At 37.9% G+C, this 22,875-nt stretch overlaps 2 protein-coding genes across 5 annotated transcripts in view; one reads left to right on the forward strand and one right to left on the reverse strand.

Moving 5' to 3' along the window:
* LOC128027798 (C-terminal-binding protein 1) overlaps nt 1-7,326 on the reverse strand; it is a 15,102-nt gene extending 7,776 nt beyond the window's left edge. The window contains exons 1-2 of one of the 2 annotated variants that reach the window (XM_052615688.1): nt 7,179-7,326; nt 3,429-3,583 (exon numbers count right to left, since the gene is read on the reverse strand). In XM_052615688.1, coding sequence (XP_052471648.1) covers nt 3,429-3,583; nt 7,179-7,218 — 195 coding nt within the window. In that variant the 5' untranslated portion in view covers nt 7,219-7,326. Of the gene's footprint in view, nt 1-3,428; nt 3,584-5,670; nt 6,779-7,178 lie in introns of those variants that run through there. The other variant, XM_052615687.1, reaches the window with a different exon arrangement.
* On the forward strand, nt 7,173-20,688 carry LOC128027801 (E3 ubiquitin-protein transferase MAEA). Of its 3 annotated transcripts, none has more exons than XM_052615693.1 (9): nt 7,173-7,321; nt 15,884-16,066; nt 16,155-16,358; nt 16,430-16,552; nt 17,941-18,017; nt 18,152-18,260; nt 18,409-18,542; nt 18,752-18,947; nt 19,064-20,688. In XM_052615693.1, the coding sequence occupies exons 2-9, from the start codon at nt 15,959-15,961 to the stop codon at nt 19,157-19,159; spliced, it is 1,047 nt and encodes a 348-aa protein (XP_052471653.1). In that variant the 5' UTR covers nt 7,173-7,321; nt 15,884-15,958; the 3' UTR covers nt 19,160-20,688. The 3 variants fall into 3 exon arrangements, with proteins under 3 accessions (XP_052471653.1, XP_052471651.1, XP_052471652.1); XM_052615691.1 differs by lacking the exon at nt 7,173-7,321 and adding an exon at nt 13,660-13,823; XM_052615692.1 differs by lacking the exon at nt 7,173-7,321 and adding an exon at nt 14,051-14,414.
* The last annotated feature ends 2,187 nt before the right edge of the window (nt 20,689-22,875 follow it).

Below are 22,875 nucleotides of genomic sequence, written 5' to 3' on the forward strand. Positions count from 1 at the left end.
ACCATCAAGTTCTGGAGTAACACACAACATAAACAGATTCATCACATTATAATAACTCTGGATGATGATGAAAAACATCATTTGGTTTGACACCCATCAAGAAGAATCACCACATTAAGCAATCAGTGTCGTTTATGAGCTGCACCAGAATGAAACAGGGTTTTACAGCCCTTTCTTAGCAGAAAATCTTCACACCACTTTATCATCTGCTAATAATTTCTCTCCCGGACAGTCAATTGATTTTCTATCTGATCAGAGGCTCTTTTCTCTGTGTGAGGAGACTGTATAGTTTCTGTCCATTCAGTAGCAGCCAGTTAAAGCGGTGAAATAAGGAGGATCTGTGTAGGTTTTTGGGAAGGGGCAGAGAGGGAGTGCCATCTGTCTGTGCAGCCCGGGGAGTGTTCATCGAGAATCAACCTGGCAGACACCCAGAACCACACAAAACATGCCAACAGCAATCGACAAATCAGCAGCTCCGGCCACAGTAAAGGTCTGCATGAGCACGAACGCATCCCGGGGGAGCAAATATTTATATGATATGGTATAAAGCGAATTGTGTTGAGAGTGAATGATTTATGGCGGGCTGCGACGACTGGTCTTTTGTGTGAAGCCAGTTGAATGAACAGAGCAAATGAGTTCAATTTAGGTTCATGGGTAGTCTGGAAAAGATAACAGTGACTCTGCATAATACAGAGAGCAGCAAATCAACTTTCCTCTGTGAATGAACACATTATTAAACCATGCACTTGCTCTTTTTCCAGCCAGTCGTATTTGATCCACAAACACTTCACTAGGACACTAGTGCTTTTCCCACTATTGGCCAAGATGTGAATTTTTAGGGCCTAAGTCACTAGGGGTGCAGGGTTTTTTTCTTTGTTTATTTTATCCTTTAGGCTTGCCGTGATAGACGGTGCTGACAGTGATACCGGTGTTAAGCCACAACACTGGTTTCGTCAGTTGCCCACCGCAGCACCGACCCTCACCGTCGGTAATCAAAATCATTTAGTTGAGAAAAAGTACAGACACTAGTACAATTAAAATCTGAACGTGGCAGTCACATCACAGATCAGATTTAATTTATCCAGTGAGCTGATTGAAAAGAAGAGTGAGGTGAGGCTGACAAGACGACGACGGATGATTTAGTTTAGAAACAAAATGCAAAAGCACCTGTTTGGCAATATTTTGGATTTTGAAAAGCCTGTTGACTTTTTCCATTTATCCAAAGTGATTTTGAAAAAATAATAATAATAACATTAGTTTCTTATTTAATTGGTTCCCAGTGTTTACTTATTTTTACTTTATTTAAACTTTGTGTAATTTATTTCTTTTATTTGACATCAAGGTGTATGCCGTGCCTCCAAGCTTTCTTATTCGTTTTGCTAATAAACATTCTATGTTTCTTATTTATTTGGTTATAATGCATGTTCACTTATTTCCAAAGTTGTTTTGTATACCTATTTAAATTTTATATAAGTAATTTGTTATTTTATATTAGGCATAGCCTGCCCTGTAGCATGGTGGATTTTAGTTTATTTTATTAATAAAAGTTCTACTTTTTATATATACTCTAAAGTGAGTTTGACTTATTTTGTTGTTGCATTTAAGCACTTGATGCCAAATTGCCGCTAATAACAATGAACAATGGAATAATTAAATATATGAATTATGTTCTAATTCTAAACAACTATAAACTTCTGTTTAAGGTTAGGTTTGTAAACATTTTTTTAAAAATGTTTTTCTCTTATTCTCACCAAGCTGCATTCAATTGATCAAAATACAATTAAAAATAAAATACAAATAAAACTCAGAAAAATGACTATGATTAAAATTACTAGATGGATGGATGGATAGATAGTTATATACATTAATAATATAAATTTCATTATAAATTACATTCTAAAAATCTTTCGTTTACGGTTTATTTCTGACACATGACACTAGACTCAGATAAAGTTCATTCAAGACAAATTTCAAACATTATTCTCAAAGACTGACAAGTTCTCTCACAATGAAACATCACAACATGACAGATCAGATCCCGCTCATCTAGCTTTAACAAATGCTAAAGAAAATGATTGATCAATAGCTGCGAGCAAGTGAGACTGAAATAAATAAATCACATGAAGTGCAGTGAGACAGATGGCTGTGAGATTTCATCATGCTACCCAGTGAAATCATCTAACGAATCATTCTACTCAATTCTGGCAAAAAGCTCACAGCCTCATAAATATTACCCATTGTGCAAACTACTTTTTTAGCCTGTGAGATGAAGTGTTTTTTTTCCATGTAACAAAGCCAAGGAGGCTCTATCACGTCGAGCCAGTGGGATCTATGATGGATTTCAGAACCATACTCTAACATATAGACGGTTTCAACGGCAACAACATAAACAAACGTTACTGGGCATGCGCGTTTGGTGGACTTAACTTAACTTCCGGTAGACTGCAAATAGAATCAATAACAACAGCCAAGTCCCTCTAGAGTAGATATTTTTTGATAACAAACAAAATATGTTTGCTTTGTGGATCAGGCGGACTTAATGAAAATGCAAAGTCATTATTTGCCAGCAGGAGATGTTTTAAAGCACAGACATAAAGTGCGAGAAATAGAGGTTTCCCCAGTAACAGCTGTAAACAAAGCAGAGCTGGTAACGTTACGCTCACACGCTGCTTTATCAGGCAAATCTTCCTTCAGAAATACAGCGATATAAAAACACCTGTGCCTCGCTTTGATATTTAAACATATAAATGTAGGGAATTATTATTATTAAACGTGCAGTACATAAGGTTACTCATGTTTATTCAACGAAGCCTTTTTGAAAATCAATCAGTTTTTAATGTGGCGAGTCTCCAAAAATAAATAAATGTATGGGAAACACATCCCACAGCACAACCACCTGAGCCCAACTTCAGTTTACTCATCACCTCGCCTTTAACTGCGTTTCTAGAAGACATTGCAGCCAGACTGATATACACACAACACAGACCGGAAGTTAACTTAGGTCCAGGCGCGTGCGCCCAATAAAACCGTCTATATTAAATGATATATTAATCTGTGCGAACCAGTGATGGAAAAAAATACCACTCCGCACAGTCGTAATAAATCATGAACAGCGTTCACAATGCATTTTACTTCTGTGATGCTGTATACTCCTTAGTGAAATACTGGGAATTAAGGAGCAAGATTTGTTCGATTCATCTGGATTGGATTGGTTGAAAAAGTAGGCTGAGATATTATTGGTTTATGTTATTTTTCGCTGCCCACACAGACTTGGTTAAGCCAACAGAAACGCAAAACACTTCAAAGGTTGAGAAAGTTACATTTGAAGAAAAAGCCATTTAAACAAGAACAACATACAGTAAGTGATTAATCCAAAATTGAAAAAGGGCAACTCTACCAAAGAGTAAGTGACGTTAAGTGCTAGATACCTTCTCGTGGATCTCCTGGGTGGACTGGGCATCACAGAAGGCCACGGTGGCCACGTCCTTCAGGATGGGCATCTCCACCGTACAGTCCCGGCCATCCAGCAGCGCCACCAGAGGACGAGGGTGCATGGGGCCATTCATTATGGGAGGCCTGATGCCTGCAGAGAGAAATCAATCACATGTGTTACCCGTCTTGATCTTGTGCTCAAGTAGGTTTAATGTGAGCACTGACTGTAAACATCACTTTGTCTGCAAATTCACTGTTATTTTAAGACTCCTTCCAAATGATAAAATCCAATGCTAAGATACACACAGACATTGAATGTCTAGATTAGTTATCATGGAACGACTCTTAAAATAAAGAGACTCTTAAACACAGTCATTCTTGCCTTTTTATTGCTCAATAATAAAAATATTTTTGCATGACCACCTGTGGGGCTTCACAGTACTGTGGTTTTTTCAGCTCGTCACCATTCACTGATCTAAAGCCTCCAACATTTTCAGGTTTAAATGGCCACTTTATAGTGATAACCCAATATATGCTGGACAAGCTAACAAACTTCAAGCCAAGTTTCCACTGAAGAACAAAATATGTTGCGGCTACCATATAAAAACCACTCTCATGAATCACTGCGAATAATTCAATCGAGGCAGTTTCACTGATGATTAAATCAATGGTTTTATACGACAGCATTTTCAGTGTTTCTTGGGACTGCAGTTCGGTTACACGTGAAGTACTGAGTCTTGCCTTGGCTTCTGGTATTCACATATTTTTTTTGCTTTCAGCCAATGTTTGTTGATTCATCTCAGAGCTGGTTGGGTTAAATCCCAATGGAGAGAATGAATGGGAAAAATACCTCCGGAAACTAAGACTGCTGAAAAGGTGGGCAGGACTGTTGCGCTGTATTGACATTGGCGATAAGTGCGCTGCTGGCTGAGTAGCAGAAGTTGGCGCTCTGCCTAGTGTCAGTTAAAAAAAACATCCACTAACGGACTTGTCAATGGAAAGTCCAAGTATATGTGTAAACTAGCGTTCAAAAGTTCAGTAAGAATTTGGTAATGTATCTGAAAGAAGTCTCATGTTCACTGGAGCTGCTCTTATTTGATACAAATACAATTAAAAGCAGTAATATTGTGAAATTATTTGATGCATTTTAAATGTATTGGACCCACTTTATATTAAGTGGCCTTAACTACTATGTACTTACATTTTAATTAATAATTTAGTACAATGTACTTATTGTGTACATACATGTTTTTACATTGTACTTATATTTAAAAAAAACGACATGTAATTACATCTGTATTTAATTTCTGTAATTACATTTATAATTACACTGTTGACCCATACTTTACACCTTAACCCACCCTTAAACTTACCCATACCTCCAACCCTCTCCCTAACCTTACCCCTATCCCACCTCAATAGCAGCAAAAGTGTTTTACAATACAATATGAACACAATAAGTACATTGTACTTATTTTTTATGTAAGTACATGGTAGTTAAGGCCACCTAATATAAAGTGGGACCAATGTATTTTATTCCTGTGATGCAAAGCTGAATTTTCTGCATCATTCCTCCAGTCTTCAGTGTCACATGATCCTTCAGAAATCATTCTAACTTGCTGATTTACTGCTCAAAAACGTTTTACTATCAATTATTTACTCTTCAAGAACTGTGATTTTATATCACATATATATTTGTGATTTATTATTATTATTATTATTATATATATATATATATATATATATATATATATATATATATATATATATATATATATATATATATATATATATATATATATATATATATATATGTGTGTGTGTGTGTGTGTGTGTGTGTGTGTGTGTGTGTGTGTGTGTGTGTGTGTGTATAGCATACACACACACGTATATGTGTGTGCATTTTATTTTATTTTTAACAGTATAGAGAGACATCTAAACACCCTTTAAATAAAAAAAACAAAATCAGCATATTTCAAATGCTAAATATTTAGCTACTTGTTAATGATGTAGTAACAGAAGTACAATATGTGCACCTGTGACCTCTCCCAATTTGACCATATCCAGCCTGGCAAGTGCAGACATGGTGTAATCATGCCCATAAGACACAGACACACCACCTCTATCAGCACCACCCACTCCTGCTCTCAGGATAGTCTTTCACACTCTTACACACACACACACACACACACACACACACACAATGCTCACGTTTATGCACAAACAAGAGCCCTTTACCTCTGTGAAGAGATCCCTGGCTTTCAGGCATCCGTTCCCACACAGAACCAGCTGTTTTCTCCATTTGTGATAGAGGTGAGCTTTTACAACCGTAAATTATGTGTTAGTGACATCTAAACCATCCCAGCAGGATCCGGTTATCTGGTAACAGCCACCGTTGACTTCTTTCTTTTTCTGATTAGGACAAAACTCCAAAAACATGCAAAAGATGCATCCAAGCACACAGCTCAAATGCTCCGTTCAAGAAAAAGCACTATTTCACTGACTCTCTCTGTCTTTGTCATGTAAGATCACAGCTAGGTAAATCAAGAAGCCTGTGCTGGAAGAAACACATGGTAGTTTCTCACACCAATCCCTCGGGGCTCTTTCCATATTGCCCTGCCCCGAGGGTGAGCTGGATCTGTTTGAATTAGCTAGTTCATATTAGCAACATAACCATCAGGGTCAGTCACACGAGACCTCGACTGCCCACGGGCGATAATTCAAGCTGACATCCCCCCTTTGTTGTCTTCTGGTGAAAATGAAAGCCAAAATCAAATTCCAGCCACACATTCACCGTGCCAAAAGAACAAAACCTGTTTTTAATGACACGTTTTGCTCCTCACAAACTGAGCTGAGGTGAATCTTGTTTTTGTTTTTTGCCTGAAGCCAATGCATTGTACTCCACCCACTTTTCCTGGAAATGTGCATTTGGGATTCTTCAAAAAAAAGAAATCACTTGAATATCGTAAAGGCACTTATATGTGTTGTCACTTTGACTAGTCAATATCCTCCTAAACATATAAGTTATGACAATAAAAAATTACTTTGTGTCCATCTGATCAGAAATATCTTTAACCATATCAAATATATAAACGAATCTCAATACATGTTTATTTTAAGACTAAATAGTGGCCCATAACCTGAATGCTACAACTATTTCCATTACATCCTGAAAATCCCTATACTCTTCCTACGGCTAAGAATTCCTGCTTTTGGACTCTTCTAGAATGAGATTTTCCTTCGAAAGACACAGAAATGAGAAAGTAAGTCGAGGCCGGAACTGGAAGCCACATTTCCACTGTACAATGTGTGTGTGTGTGTGTGTGTGTGTGTGTGAGAGAGAGAGAGAGAGAGAGAGAGAGAGAGAGAGAGAGAGAGAGAGAGAGAGAGTCATGTCCTTGCCAACCCCTCAGATTTTCCAGAGGGTAAAGTGTGTGTGTTTTATCTTTCCAGCTTGGAAAGATCAATGCAGTTAATAAAGCAAGCCATCAGAGGTCCGGACGAATGTTGTCTTCGCACGGGAAAGAGAAAGCAGAAAGCAAGCAATTGTGTGTGGATGAATGGTTCAGATGAAAGATAATAGGAAAGAGGGAAAAGCGGAGCAGAGAAAGAGGGGAGGAGGAAAGGAAGAGGGGGAGGGGAAGGCAGTACACTGTACGACAGCCGAACGAACGCTCAAATATCTGCAGATATCCGTACAAGACTTTCACCTGTGGCCCCATGCAGAAGGAAAGGGAAACGTTTACCTAATGGCAAGCCTTTGTTCAGCAAATGTGAGCTTCCCATCTCTTAGGATCCGCCGGAAAAACAAGCGGTTCTCCTCAGCAAGGCATTCACCAAAATCCTCAGCATATGGCGGCTACTTCAATTTTCTTATTCCTTCTTTTCTGTGAGTAGCTAGCTTAAGCACACACACGCGCTCGCGCTCACACTCCCACCCCTCCTTGTCTTTCTCTTTCTCTCTAGCTCCCTCTCTCTCTCTCTCTCTCCCCCCACTCTCTCACTTTCTATTTCGACTCTCACACTTGGACAAACACGCATGCACACACAGAATGCAAGTGTCACTGCATTTATGGGAGTGGGAGAGCGAGAGAGAGAGAGAGAGAGAGAGAGAGAGAGAAACGAGTGCTAGGTGGCTACAAGAAAGACTGAAGAGGAATGGGGTGGAGCCTGTGCTCTCACAAAATTGATCTTTTGTCTCCTGAGAGGGGGCAAGAAAGAAAAAAGATCATGGAAAATTATGAAAGCAAAACTAGATCAGGGGAAGGAAATCTGGCTGTGTAATTTATCTATTTCTCAAATTTGATGTCAGTCTTTTACAAAGGAAAGAAAAGTGCAAATAAAACGATTAAAACTATTGAGTAACATTCAAAGATTTTTTTTTTTACTGTAGATGAACGCTCGTGCTGAGGGAGAGTTAATTAAACGCCTCCGACGGTGATGCTTCTGGGTTATTTAGCTCTCAGAAAACCAATTACTGAATCCTACAGCCTCATGGGATGCTCAGAGACGTCTCCAAAAATAAGAAGGTACAAATTAAGCACGAACAGGGTTAGGGGCCGCTCACACGGGCCTCGCTTTGTTCAAAACAGCAGACAAAACATTTTAAAAGTAGATTCAAAATCAATTCAATCTGAAACCTCTTTTCTCATATTTCCAAAGGTCATTTTGGCCTGTTTCCTTAAAGAGTCATTTGCCTTCAGTGGTAGAACAGGCAAATTCGACTGATTCATCCGATAAATGCACGAATCAAAAGCATCCATTGCCACATAAATCATGATCCAATCTTCTGCAAATGTGCTGACATACAATTTGTCAAATGGTGTTATGACATTGATACAGCTTATACCATTTACATGCTGCTGATTACCACAAACCTCAGTACGTGAAAAAAAATTCCTTTACAACAATGACCTTGATATGAACGTCTAGACATTTTGGAGGCTTAATAGCAGAAATGAAATTAGATATATATAGCAATAAATAACAGACAAGGACAGTAAGCAATTATTGCACAATAGTCTCATCTTACAAGCAACATGCTTGATAGGAGTGGGCGCATTGACTCTATCATGATAGTTATTTACTGGAAATTCAATCCCAAAATGAGCCAGTAGCACAATGTAGCAATAACTATGTTAAAAATATTCATATTCTAGATATTCATAATAATACTGAATGATTATTTTAGCATCAGTGCAAAAACAAAATTGATTATAACACTTTAGTCAACCCCAAAACAGTAACACATTATAAATATGACTAAATGTGTGGTGTTGGAGGCTGTTGTAAATAAATGTGCAGATGTGATGCTGCGACCACTCATCTGCTGAATGCAACGTGGAGCTGCTCGGCAACTGTCTCCAACCATTACATCATCATTACTCTGGAAATGTGTGGCACAGCTCCTCAATACTACACCACTCCCATTCAAATCAACAAAGCTGTTTACACTGGAAGCAGCCATCTGCTTTTGTAGAGTAGTTTAATTATTTATTAATTACAGCACACACAACAGCAGTATAAACTGTACAAATCAATCTCTACTGGTTTTCACAGTATATACAACCACATAGCGGATATAGTTCCAAACAGTTTTATTTAAACATTTATCCTAGAGAAATTTGGACTGGACAAATGGATTATTTCATGAAAAGGTTTGTTTTTGATTGTATGAAACTGAGAAATAAGTCATAATTATTTTCTGAGGCAATTACAGTTGCTGCCAATCAACCCGATCAATAACTTTATATTGTCTTGTATGTTCTGAGACTGAAGCTATATAGTTCACCCATAAATAAAGAAATAAATAGTAGATTTTAAAATATATCCATATAAATATCCATAATTCACTCACTCTCAAGTTGTTCCAAACCTGTCCAATTTTAGAAAAGAATGGCTAACACCAATTATTTGGTTATCCAAAATCTTCAGATTTTTTTTTTTTTTTTGATGAACTATTCCCTTAACCTACAATTGCTTCAGTTTATTATTATTTTGTAATTATTTTAAAATGGACTCAAAGTCTGCAAACTCATTAAAGTGATACTCTACCTCAAAATGACGTTCCAAACCCATAAAGCTTCATTTGTATTTGTATTGATATTTTGGATGAAAACCGGGAGGCTTGTGACTGTCCCATAAACTACACTGTAAAGGTCCAGGAAAGTATGAAAGACATCGTCAGAATAGTCCATCTGCCATCAGTGATACAACCGTAACGTTATGAAGCGACGAGAATACTTTTTGTAAATGAAGAAAACAAAAATAACGACTTTATTTAACACTTCGTCTTTAACATTTTCTTTGTGTACAAAAAGTATTCTTGTAGCTTCATAATGGTTGAACCACGGATGGCAGATGGACTTTTGTGTTCCGAAGACGAACAAAACTTTTACGGGTTAGGAACGACATGGAGGTAAGTGATTAATGACAACATTCTCATTTCGGGGTGGAATAACCCTTTAATTAATAAGAAAAAATATATAGATTAAGAATTGTTTAAGAATAAAGTTGTGAGGTGTCTAAGCATTCTCAACCCTAACATAAACAAAATCTACTGTTTAAAGCCTTTTATCGTGTATTTAATGAATTGCTGAGTTTTCACAAAGCATTTGTCAGTTAACTTTTATTATATCCAAAGGCTGAAGGCTATATTCTGTATGTTGTATGACGTACTGTATACTTCATTACCGCTACTACAGTGGAGCTCCAGTGGAGAAGTCAGACGCACTGGCACTCAAGCAAAAGAGCCCCGTTCTTTGTGAATTCATTAGCGCTGGTCAGGACCTCAGGGGAGCGCTGGTTTTGGCAAGTAATGCACACAGTATGCGTCACGTATGTGATCCGAGGGCTTCGGCCACATTGAATAAGCTGGCTAATCACGCCAGTGGCATAAAACGGACGCTCATGCATTGATCCAAAAGGAAGATTAACAGAAAAAATCCATGATTTGTTCAGAAAAAAAAGTCTAGCTATCCCCTAATTATTATTAAACTTAAAGTAACTAGTGTTATTACTTAATATAACATTCCAGATGACAGAAAATGCCATCTAATGGGTTAAAAACACCCTCAAATCTGTAACAATAATAACAATAATCGTCACACCACACAAACTTGCGGTACAACTTGTTCTCTAAAGCATTCTTTCATGTGATTCAGAAAATCAAAATATTCCTGAAACTCATGTTCATAAACAGCTGGTCAAATTTTAACACTGCAAAATCCTAGTAGGAATATTTTGACTAAAGCCAACCGGGCATATTTCCACCTTGTAAAACAGCGCAAGGACATAACAAGGTGAAAACGATCTCAACACCAGACCGCACATCCACCACAGTCGAATCAATTCTGAGCCGTGGTAAGAGGACAGCGGGGAAAAGAGCCTGTCAGGGAACACAATCTATGATGAATGAGGAATAAATGACACCAGTGAAAACTTCAAAAACCCATTGAAAAAGACAATGAAAGAGAGGAACAGGAGTGGGGAGAGGCAAAGAGCATAAGAAAGATGCCTCTGGGAAAGATTACGCTGCCTCACACACACACACTTCTGCTGCCGCCTCCCTGCCAGCACACACACACACACACACACACTGCAGTGTGGCGAATGGGTAAACTCCCTCACATTGCCTATCATGAAGGGAAGAGGGTGCACGGATAACATTTCCCTAAATAAATTCAGTGACTGAACGGATCCTATTAAACTTGGCTGCAAGCGGGGTGTGCAGAAGCAAGGAAATGTCATTAAAACCCCCGCTGAGACCTAACAGTACATCATTAGATCAAAGTCCATTAACAGATTGTATCTAAGGAATATCTAGATGGTGAATGGCAGAGAACAGGCAGTGATTGGATCAAGATTATTCTCATTATCAGCTCGTGCTGTGATTCCAGTCAAACATCTTCTCAACAACAGACAACATTCTACAGGATCCTATGAAAGCACTTCTGCTCAAACACACAATAAAAACATGATCTGAGTAAACTGCACACCTACACTGCACACTAGACACCTACTAGGTTAGGTGGCATTAAATACTTTGTGGGCACTGACATGTCCTGATTTAGAGCCCTATGATTTCCGGGATGCAGAAAACGCGGATTTCAGCATCTGTCATCTCAGTAAATGCGGATGTGAACACATGAACAACATCTCCAGAACTGCGCTGAGAGTCACTTCATGAGCATTTGACCGTTTGATTGGATTAAAACTAGCGTCACATCACATACACCGAACTGTAAAGGTATTCACGGCAACCTGTCACAAGTCTGGTTTAATTTAAAGACAAGTATTTGCCAGAAATGTATTACTATTGTTCAGCAGAATGTTCATAGCCTACTTACTACTAAAATGAAACAAACATTATTTTTTTATAATCACACAACATTTCTTCCATGTTTTATTTTTAATAGTAAATCCCCTTTGTTTGCCAAAAAATAAAAGTTTGCTTAATTTTTAATAATTGAAAGAAAAAAATAATAAATGTTTTACTTTTATGCCTTAATTTGATAACCAGAAAAATGGGAAATGGGGAGAAAAAAAAAATCATAAGGCTATTTTAAGAAAATTAATGAATAAATTAAGTTGTTTTCATGCATTTAAATAATTAGACATGCTAAACAGAATTAGGTAACAGTAAAACACATGGTGAAGAAAAAATAAAACATTTCATAGGGCCCTAAACATGTAATTTTTGTTAAACTTTTAATAAATTGTTGTGAAAATGAATGTGTTGTGACTTTAATTACTTAGACATGCGTCTTGATTAATAAAAATGAATTTAACCATTAAAAGGGAGTTGAGAAAAATGAAAACAGAAAAAAAAAATGTAATCCAGAAAAATGAAAACAGAAAAAAACGGAATTTGGAAAAAATAAAACGGATTTCATAAGGCCCAACTGATGTGACGTGCTGGATTCTCAAACTATTCTATTATTATTATTCATGACATTATAATGACCTCATTAATACAGAATATTTGAATAATAATAAAAAAAGTCACACCACTGAACTTATAGAATGATATATGACAAATAGACTTATTCACACACTTTCGTATTTTGTATCATTTTTACCTGATGTTGAATTAAAAGTCCACAAACGTTATTGGTTAACTAAGTTCCACTTCAGATTGCAAGAAAAACACGGGTATTTTTATTTTATTGCACAACCAAACAGTATTTCTGAAAACGATGTTTTTATGAATTTATTCAAATAAATGTAGCGTGTAACTATTTAGGAATACCATACAGGTAATGTGTTAATGAGCTGCAGTTTAGGCTTTCATTAATGCAATTAAAGTCCAATCCGATTTGTATAAATTAATTCTCAATCCTTAATGATAATAAAGTTACAGACAGATTCAATAGCAAGATCAGGGATCATATATTAAATGCATGACCGGATTTCTGCAAATGCCTCCCTAACGATAAAAGAAATCCTTAAACTTTTAAAGCTATTTTGGGGATTCTATTTACCTTGTCATCTGGAAACAGAATAATGATGTACTTATCTAACGTTAGTGTGTAACAAAACATGTTAAAAAGAGTATGCCAAAAGTCTGATGTTCTACTATTTCAGGTAGATTTTTGAAGTGTGAATCCGAGCACATGCTAATGGCTAATATTACCCACAATCCACTGTGCTTTGAAGAATGATTCTGTTGAGAACTATAAAAAAGCATAAAACAACTACAAACATGGTTAATGCGAGTGACTAGCAGTTAAGTAGAGAGGTTTAGATAAAGGAGTTTGAGTTAATGAGGTAATAATAATAATAATAATAATAATAATTTAATATTATCCATGTTATATCTCATCTGCTACTACAATGTAAACTTTTAAAACATCCATTTGTTCGTTAAGTTAAATGAATCATTACGCATAAAATATTAGCAGAGTTCTCTGCATTAAGACCCACAGCTCATAGATCAACAAGATGCTTATTTTCTCTCTGATATGGTAGGAATATAAATGAAATGAAATGTGAAGGATGTTAACTGTGACAAGATTACTGACAGGCCAGTTTAGAGTGTAACTGTGATACAAAGCAGTCCATTAAAAACGCAACAAAATGACGTAATAGTATGCCACAAAGCTTGCCTACTCTTTACAACATTAAATCTTACTGTTCAAAACAAAACCTTTTGACTATATCGTCAATATTCAAGCAGAAACAGACCGTCTAGCTCTGTGAGGGTTGAGGACCGTACCGTCCGTCGCACTAGGGGGCAGTAATGAGCAGCCCAGCCTCACTGCCGCCTGAAGACCGAACCGAGAACAACACACACAAACGCTCCACGGCTTCCCCAAAGCAAGATGGCGGTGCACGAGACAGCAGCTCAACTCTCTATGGCCCTAAAGGTGCAAGAATACCCAACTTTAAAGGTCTGTCAAGCCTTTCCTCACCATACTCCAAACATGCAGTTGAACAGATTCAGTCTGTTTAATATAACCGTCATAACAGATCATCTGACGGCAACGATCGATCAGATGAAAAGTATGGGACTGCATTTAGACAGTTAACTGGTTAGCTATAGGGCTAGATAACTTAGCAAAACAAGTCCAGTTAAGCAGTTTTTACCGAGGTGCTCGCAAACTGTCGATCAGAGACATCATCTGTAGCTCATATATCGACGGATTTGTAAACAAGAGCAATTAGTCGAATAATATCAGTCTGATGCATGTCACCCTCGCGTTCCGACAGTCTGGTTTTATTTGATCCCACCACAGGTTTATTAGGCGCTGTGTGATCCCACCACAGGTTTGTCCACTAGTGTAACCAGAGATCGACGATAATCATTCACGAGGCGGATAGTGACAAGAATCGTGTCGGATTTATAGCTACATTATAATCGAGTACTGGTCAGTCGCGTATAGACGCTTGATTTCGAATTATTTTCTGAAGCTAGGATCCAGACGGGTGTCTAGATCAATGCTGGAGTAATAACCATTCTCAGTGGTGGTGACCACAGCTAGGTATGTATGCGAATTATGCATCATATTAGGATCATGTTGCATCATTATGTGTTGATCAGTGGCAACTGTTTCTAGCTCAGATGAGGGGCTTATTATTTAATGGTTGGCACACAGCACCTTTGTTCTCTGCGTCACGGATTTTTCCCGATTGATAGCGTCTATCTGGATGAATTCTCACGTGAATCGATTGGTTTTGCTGTGTGATGATGATCTGAATGCTTTGTAACCTGATTAGCTCATGCATCTCCTGTGAAATGACGCCTGTTTATGTGCACGCACACTGAATGTCAATAATATATGGGCTTCACTGCTGTGTCAAGGGCATGTTGCATCCGAGCTTGTCTTGCAGCATTGGGAATGATTTCCAGTTCCTTCTTGATCATTGCATCATGATCTAACCATATAAACTAGTCACTATATCCTTTTATGCAAAATCTTTTATGGAAAAAAAAAATTATGTAAGGCACTAGGTTTTGAAATGTTTTAAAGGGTCATAAATCATTAAAACTTACATTTATTCATACAAGCAAACAGAATACAACTTTAAAGCTATATATAATTTATATATATATATATAAGTTTAAGTTATGTGAATAGGCATGGGTGAATGATAGTTTATCCTCTATTGCTTAATAATGAAAGAAATCAATATCTTATAGTTGGTATTAAAATTCTGATACAGTATTATTTTGTTTGGCTTAGTTGTCTAATTGTTTATGCATCAGTGTTTTTTTTCAGTCATTTGCATATGTTCTGGCTCACATTGAGGACATTTCACATCTCTGCCAAATTAGGTTGCAATTTGTAATCCCACACAGGTTGAAGCTGCAATAATAGCATTGACTGATGTAGGGTGTTTATCTACTCCAAAACATCTGGACATGAATAGAGCTTTGCAAATGTTGATACTACCTATCTGCCCTGGTTGCAAGGTGACAGATGGCCTGGTCAAAATAAACTGCTGGATGCTGAGAGAGAAGATTGAAGGTTTATGCACCTCTTCCACAGACGCTCCTCCGGGCCTAATGACCATGTCCAACTATGACCTTTTATCTTAAATGGACAGCTGAAAGAGCACAGTGTGCCATTATTAGAGATCTGTAACTAACTACTTACTTTACAAATGTCATACGTTATTTACTGATGCCATTTGGAAGATAAAAATTGGGGAATTTGTCAAAATTGAGTTGTTGTTTTTTTAAGAATATTTGCTTATTGGTTACTGAAGGTCCACTGAACATTTAAATGGCTTTGTCAGAAGACATGAATAAGGACAATATGTCAAACAGAGTATATAGACACAAAAATAATAGTAATTGTAAGAAGTACTACACTTACATTATAATCAATTTACTATTGAATAGAATGCAATAGAATACAATGGCGTAACCGTAAACGGATTGAGTGTTAGAATGAGATTGAAATAGTGTCTCTTCAACTACTTTCTTCATTTTGGTATTTACTCACAGGTTCCTTATGAAACCTTGAACAAGCGCTTCCGAGCTGCTCAAAAGAATATAGACCGGGAGACCAGTCACGTGACGATGGTGGTGGCGGAGCTGGAGAAAACGCTCAGTAGCTTTCCAGTGGTGGATACTGTAGTCTCTCTCCTGGATGGGGTGGTTGAGAAGCTCAGCGCCCTCAAGAGAAAGGTATGCTGAGGCATCATGTAGAATACATTCAGATCTGCTACATTTGTACCATTTGCACTAAAGAGTGAAATGGTTTGGTATCTCATAGGCAGCTGAGTCTATCCAAGCAGAAGATGAGAGCGCCAAGTTATGTAAGCGGCGCATAGAGCACCTGAAGGAACACAGCAGTGACCAGCCAGCCAGCGTCAACGTTTGGAAGAAGAAGCGGATGGACCGCATGATGGTGGAGCACTTACTACGCTGTGGCTATTACAACACTGCAGTCAAGCTAGCCAGACAAAGCGGGATTGAGGTTCGTCTCCACTTTTCCTGTGCAGTGGGTAAGATGCTTGCACTGTTTCTCGTTATGTTTTGTTTTTGTAGGATTTGGTCAACATTGAAATGTTTCTTACTGCAAAAGAAGTTGAAGAATCTCTCGAACGCCAGGAAACGGCTACCTGTCTGGCTTGGTGCCACGATAACAAGTCTCGCTTACGGAAAATGAAAGTAAGTGGCAGGGTTTCAAATATGTACTTGTGTTTTAACTGTCATTATGGAGTCGCAATAAGTTTGTGGTAGGGCTGCACAATTAATCTAAATTAAATCGCAAAGGCAATAAATCACGATTAGGCAGAATCTGCGATTGTCATGCGTATCTTTCAGTGATGTAAAGTTTTTTGATCAGTAGTTAAGGTCCATCCAAAGGCTAAAGGATGCTCTCGCATTACTCACAGGAAATGGCTATCGCTGCAGCCGAATATACAGAAGATTTAACCGCTTTAATTGATTCAACGTCGTCTACATGAATCTGGATACATTTGGAAATTGCGTTTTCATTTTAAAACGCTCTCCATCCACTAGCGTTTTCAAGCATTTTCCAAAAGGTTCTCATCCACACAGAAACATCAGAAATCTTAACATTTGCGTTCGGTGCATGCACAAAGCCTCAAATAAAGCTCACTGTAGCTTATACACATGGAACAGACATGAGACGTTTTCATGCAGTTTTTCTGACAAGAAATTTTATTTACGAAAAGAACTCACCATTCACTGACCAGGTCATGCACACTCATGATTTTATGTCTTGATCTTTAACGCAACTGCCCTCATGTTTTGCCGTTAATAGTGATCGCGAGTAAATTTGCTTTCACCTTTGCAGGACTGTGATATGAATAGTGTACAAAGTAACGCATCTATAGCAATAGTGTGAAAGTGCATAGCACATAACGTGCACAATACCAGTATAAACACGGATATCTATTGGTATATTATGCATCACATGACTAAACTTGCGACATTGTTTTCAAAAGCCTCTGTTTTCACAGTCCACACTACAATGCGAAAACGACGTTTTCAGATGTATCCACTTTGGAGAGCGTTAATTATTCTGTTTAAGAAGCCACATCATCTCACAGAAGGATTTATTTGTAACACTCGACTGACGTTATGAAGTGAATTTGGAGTAAAAACATGTTCTTAAATGTGGTATTTTCAGATGGAGTAGCATTTACTACACAGAACCATAGTTCACTGAGAAGATACGCAAACAGCTGTCATTATCGCAAACTATCTTGTCGATTTCATAATCCTACGGTTATATCGTCTGCGAATTTGAACGCGATTTTGCATAGCTTGTCAGAGAACTACGGCTCTGTGTGGTAAATGCTGATCCATCTGAAAGCAGGTGACGGAGAATTACTGCTAATCACAATACTGGCTTTACTGACTAAATGTGCATTACAATAGCAATTAATTGCATTTGATTAATCGTGCAGCCCTAGTTTGTGATTATATTCCTTTTAGTCCATGTTTTCATTGGCTTACATTACATTTTGTCATGTTGCCTGAAAACGGTAAAGTTTATTCAGCTTGTTGAAATATTTCCCTGCTTCCAGAGCTGTTTGGAGTTTAGTTTAAGGATCCAGGAATTTATTGAACTCATTCGACAAAACAAACGGATGGACGCAGTAAGGTATGAGATGGTTTAGTTTTTTTCTTCATTGCTTGAAATGACGTGACTGCAATTCCAAGTTTCTCTAGATTACTTGAATTTATTGGTAAACAAATCATAGTTGGTGTTATTAAATCAAAATGAATGTCTTGTAGACATGCACGCAAACACTTCAGCCAAGCAGAAGGAGGGCAGTTGGACGAAGTACGGCAAGTGATGGGCATGCTGGCATTTCCCTCAGATACACACATTTCACCGTATAAGGTAAATTACATTTCTGTTTCGATATTATCTGAAACGTACCTGCCACTCCAGGGAATTGTTTTGATATTGATCATTAATTGTTTTTGAATATCCTGTCATAGCAGGTACAAGTTTAGTGGTGCGTAACATTTCTTATCTTTCCGCGCAGGATCTTTTGGATCCAGCTCGCTGGAAAATGCTGATCCAGCAGTTCAGATATGACAACTACAGATTACACCAGCTGGGGAACAACTCGGTGTTCACCATTACCCTGCAGGCAGGGCTGTCTGCCATCAAAACCCCGTATCCTCTCTGCAGAAAAACGTTCACCATCCGAAGGCTTTTCAGTTTGCACATCCAGCAGATCATTCATTAAATTCAGGATTTTGAGTAATATTGGGTGTTTTCAACATACAGTGGCAATAGAAGTAGGGGTCATTATTTTAATTGGCTGTAAAAGGCCCCTAAATCAAGTTGGTGAATTATCGTTGACCTTAATTCCAAGTTTACAGGCAGTGTTATAAAGAAGATGGCACTTCCAAAAACCCAGACTGTCCTGTCTGCAGTAAGTCGCTGAACAAATTGGCTCAACATCTTCCCATGGCCCACTGTGCAAACTCAAGGCTGGTGTGCAAAATCTCTGGCGAGGTCATGAACGAGAACAACCCACCCATGATGCTGCCTAATGGCTATGTTTATGGATACAATGTGAGTTTTGAAGCTAGTTTTGTGTTCTGCTCTTCGGTATATATATACTACCAGAGTATGCCATTTGGAATTGTTTTAAATATAGTGATTAACGCTCCCTTGCCTCTGCTTTTCAGTCTCTCTTGTCTATTCGTCAAGATGACAAGGTGGTTTGCCCCAGGACCAAAGAGGTTTTCAACTTTTCCCAGGCTGAGAAGGTTTACATCATGTGATGGGAGCTCCACATTAGTTTTGGGACGTTAAGTTGCGGCGCCTTTGTAGGCTGGGCGACACCATCTCTGTCAAAGGGCATCAATCCTTCAGCCCTCGTTCCATGCAAGTGAATCTCATTGACAGTATGTCCTCGCCCCCAGCGTGCCTGCAAGACCTTCACTGAACCGATGGTTCAAAATAACAATGGACTCATCCTGCACCAAACAAACTGTTGTGACGAGGGATTTTTTTGTTGGTGTTTTTAAAAGAGTTGATTGCTTGGCATTAATTGGTTGATTTCCAGTAGTGTAAAACGAACCAACAGGACTCCGTATCAGTCTCAAAAGAGCTTCTGCCTTGTAGTGTGTTAACAAAATGAATTATTCATTGTTGTTGTTGTTGTTTTTTTAACAAGGGCACCCATTTAGGTTATTATTTTTAGATGGGTTGTGAGTAGGTAGTTGTAGAGAACTCTCTCTGATGCCTTGCTTTTGCACCTGTGAAATCTGCGACAACTTGCATTCATGTTAATGTGATATTTTTTCGACTGACATCCTCAGTTTGAGGCAACATGTAAAAAAAAAAGTTGTAGCATTAATAGCAATACTGCTCTTTATCCCATTTCTGTGGATGTACAGACTTAGAAAGACATGGCGGTGTTCTTTGGTGTCAAAAATCACATTAGTTTACACTTTAACAGTAAATACTATACTGACTTATTATGGACTTTTATTTCATCATTCATCAAATAAAACATCCTGTGTATGACCACAGTCCTTTTAGGACAAGTATGCAAGATAGAATTTTGATGGAAATGCCTAAATTTTGAGGAATCTTTTTTTTTTTCTTCTTAAACTAATGGTATGTTGTTATATCAACCAATATCATATGTTGTAATTAATAACTTCATGCTGCATTTAGTGCTGTTTTGTGACTAAAGGTTTCAGTGGCAAACCTAAAGCAGTTTTTGTGGTTTTGGATCTCAGGGTAGATTCAAATCTCGCACACTTTTATAACATGGACTAGAGTTTAGTTTTTTTGTCCTCCAACGTTAGAATTTGTTATTATCCAGCCTTGATGTCCCCATTTTGTGATGTAAATGTCTTGTGTGAGTATCCTTCTGCTGCGAACTGGATTCATATGAATCTTTTCATAAATATAGGCTAGTTTTACATGAGTCTTACATTATTAGAATTTGCAAATTCGTTGTAAGTCATGTGTATAGACTCGTTTTGAGCACAATTTTTAAAGCAGGAACTTGTTAAGTGTACGTTTTGAAGATGTTACCCCTTGCACACATCCCTAGAAAGTCTCAGGTTTCACAGGATCAACAGCTGGTAACCAATGAGTGGGATCTTTGAAAGGCCCTCTGGTCTTTTACTTTCACTTTAAAGTACACCAACATCTGTTCCTGGTGGAAATGATTCTCCAAGTTATGTGTTTAACTGTAATTGTGGAAAGACTTGCTTAGAAACTGCGCATGCATGTGTATTTTGGTAGGATAGATGGTTTGTTCATGTCCAATTGCCAATAAAGATTGTTTTGATTATGGATTGTCATTGCCTTAAAAACCCGCTTTAACTGCCAATGGAGAAAAACTAATATTTCTTAGAAATTTACATTTAGGTGAAAGTGAAGCACTGCTATTACTTATTAGAAGTAGTAATGTGTATATTCTAAATGAGGAGCTTTGTGGTTTTGTAGGTATAACTAGTCCAATTTAACTAATGTATTTGAATAATGGCGACCCTAACCCTTGTCATGGTATGAATGATCATGCATATAAATGTAGAATGCATTTGACTATTTTTCTATTCTTTCATGTGGCCAGTTAAATCATTCCTAATCCATGCTTTAAATACCTCATGTTTTCTTCAGATGGATATAAGTGCTGAATTATGATGGCATCACTGTCATGCAGAGAGCTTGTGAAATTATAGAATTGATATGTTTAAGTATATACTGTCTATTGGTGCAACATGCCAATTGACAAACTGCTTTGGTTGAACACCTATTCATCTTGCTATAAAAAACAAGTGATTTTAAGCAAATTTAAGTATTTGAATATATATAGGTGCTGGTCATATAATTAGAATATAATAAAAAAGTTTATTTATTTCGCTAATTCCATTCAAAAAGTGAAACTTTTATATTATATTCATTCATTACACACACACTGATATGTTTCAAAAGTTTATTTCTTTTAATTTTGATGATTATAACTGACAACTAAGGAAAATCCCAAATTCAGTATCTCATAAAATTTGAATATAACTTAAGACCAATACAAAGAAAGGATTTTTAGAAATCTTGGCCAACTAAAAAGTATGAACATGAAAAGTATGAGCATTCACAGCACTCAATAATTAGTTAGGAATCCTTTTGCCTGAATTACTGCAGTAATGTGGCGTGGCATGGAGTCGATCAGTCTGTGGGACTGCTCAGGTGTTATGAGAGCCCAGGTTGCTCTGATAGTGGCCTTTAGCTCTTCTGTATTGTTGGTTATGGTATTTCTTATCTTCCTCTTCACAAAACAAAAATTGATTTTCTACGGTGTTAAGGTCAGGCGAGTTTACTGGCAAATTAAGAACAGGGATACCAATCTTCTTAAACCAGGTACTGGTAGCTTTGGCACTGTGTGCAGGTGCCAAGTCCTGTTGGAGAATAAAATCTTCATCTTCATAAAGTTGATCAGCACCCGGAAGGCTGAAGTGCTCTAAAACTTCCTGGTATACGGCTGTGTTGACCTTTAACCTCAGAAAACACAGTGGACCAACACCAGCAGATGACATGGCACCCCAAACCATCACTGACTGAGGAAACTTTACACTGGACCTCAAGCAACCTGCATTTTGTGCCTCTCCTCTCTTCCTCCAGACTCTGGGACCCTGATTTCACAAAATGCACAATTTACTTTCATCATAGAACATAACTTTGGACCACTCAGCAGCAGACCAGTCATTTTTGAAGAGAGACGCTTCTGACGCTGTCTGTTGTTGAAGAGTGGCTTGACACCAGGAATGCAACAGCTGAAACCCATGTCTTGCGTACGTCTGTGTGTAGTGGTTCTTGAAGTACTGACTCCAGCTGCAGTCCACTCTTTGTGAATCTCCCCCACATTTTTGAATGAGTTTTGTTTCACAATCCTCTCCAGGGTGCGGTTATCCCTATTGCTTGGACACTTTTTCTCTACCACATCTTTTCCTTCCCTTCGCCTCTCTATTAATGTGCTTGGACACAGAGCTCTGTGAGCACTTATAGATCCATCTACTCTTACCACAATCGGGGGGAGTACTCTGGGTTCGGGCCACATCCCGAGCTCGGAGCCCTCCACCCGGACAGCACGCCAAATACGCATAACCTTATTGTATTAATATACGTAGATGTGAACTCGTGAAAGACTGTCAGCTTTTTCATGCATGGTATTTAGCAGGTGGAAACATGAACCAAGGTGATTATAATGGACAGACCGCTTTACATGCAGCAGCGAAGAAGAGGGACAAGAACTTAGTGTCCAGACTTCTTGAATATGGTGCCACCCCAGAGGTATAAGTTGACTTTTGTTAACATTGCTCATTATGAAAACATATTTTGCTTTTTACTGTTCTGGGATGCGTTTCCCAAAAGCATTGTTAACCAACTATTGAACTCTGTTGATAACAAAGGAACAAAGTGACCATATTTGTTTTGGGAAAAGCACCCCAGATTAATTGCACGCTGAATGCCTAATTAGCAA

This window comes from Carassius gibelio, chromosome A14 (genome assembly GCF_023724105.1).
Source record: "Carassius gibelio isolate Cgi1373 ecotype wild population from Czech Republic chromosome A14, carGib1.2-hapl.c, whole genome shotgun sequence".
In the NCBI taxonomy this organism is placed as follows: domain Eukaryota; kingdom Metazoa; phylum Chordata; class Actinopteri; order Cypriniformes; family Cyprinidae; genus Carassius; species Carassius gibelio.

What these genes read in the sequence shown, in the direction of transcription:
- LOC128027801 (XM_052615691.1), top strand. Translation starts at nt 13,755, where the DNA reads ATGGCGGTGCACGAGACAGCAGCTCAACTCTCTATGGCCCTAAAGGTG. An exon ending in CACACATTTCACCGTATAAG is followed by an intron (nt 18,261 to 18,408) that starts GTAAATTACATT and finishes CTTTCCGCGCAG; the next exon opens with GATCTTTTGGATCCAGCTCG. An exon ending in CTGTCTGCCATCAAAACCCC is followed by an intron (nt 18,543 to 18,751) that starts GTATCCTCTCTG and finishes CCAAGTTTACAG; the next exon opens with GCAGTGTTATAAAGAAGATG.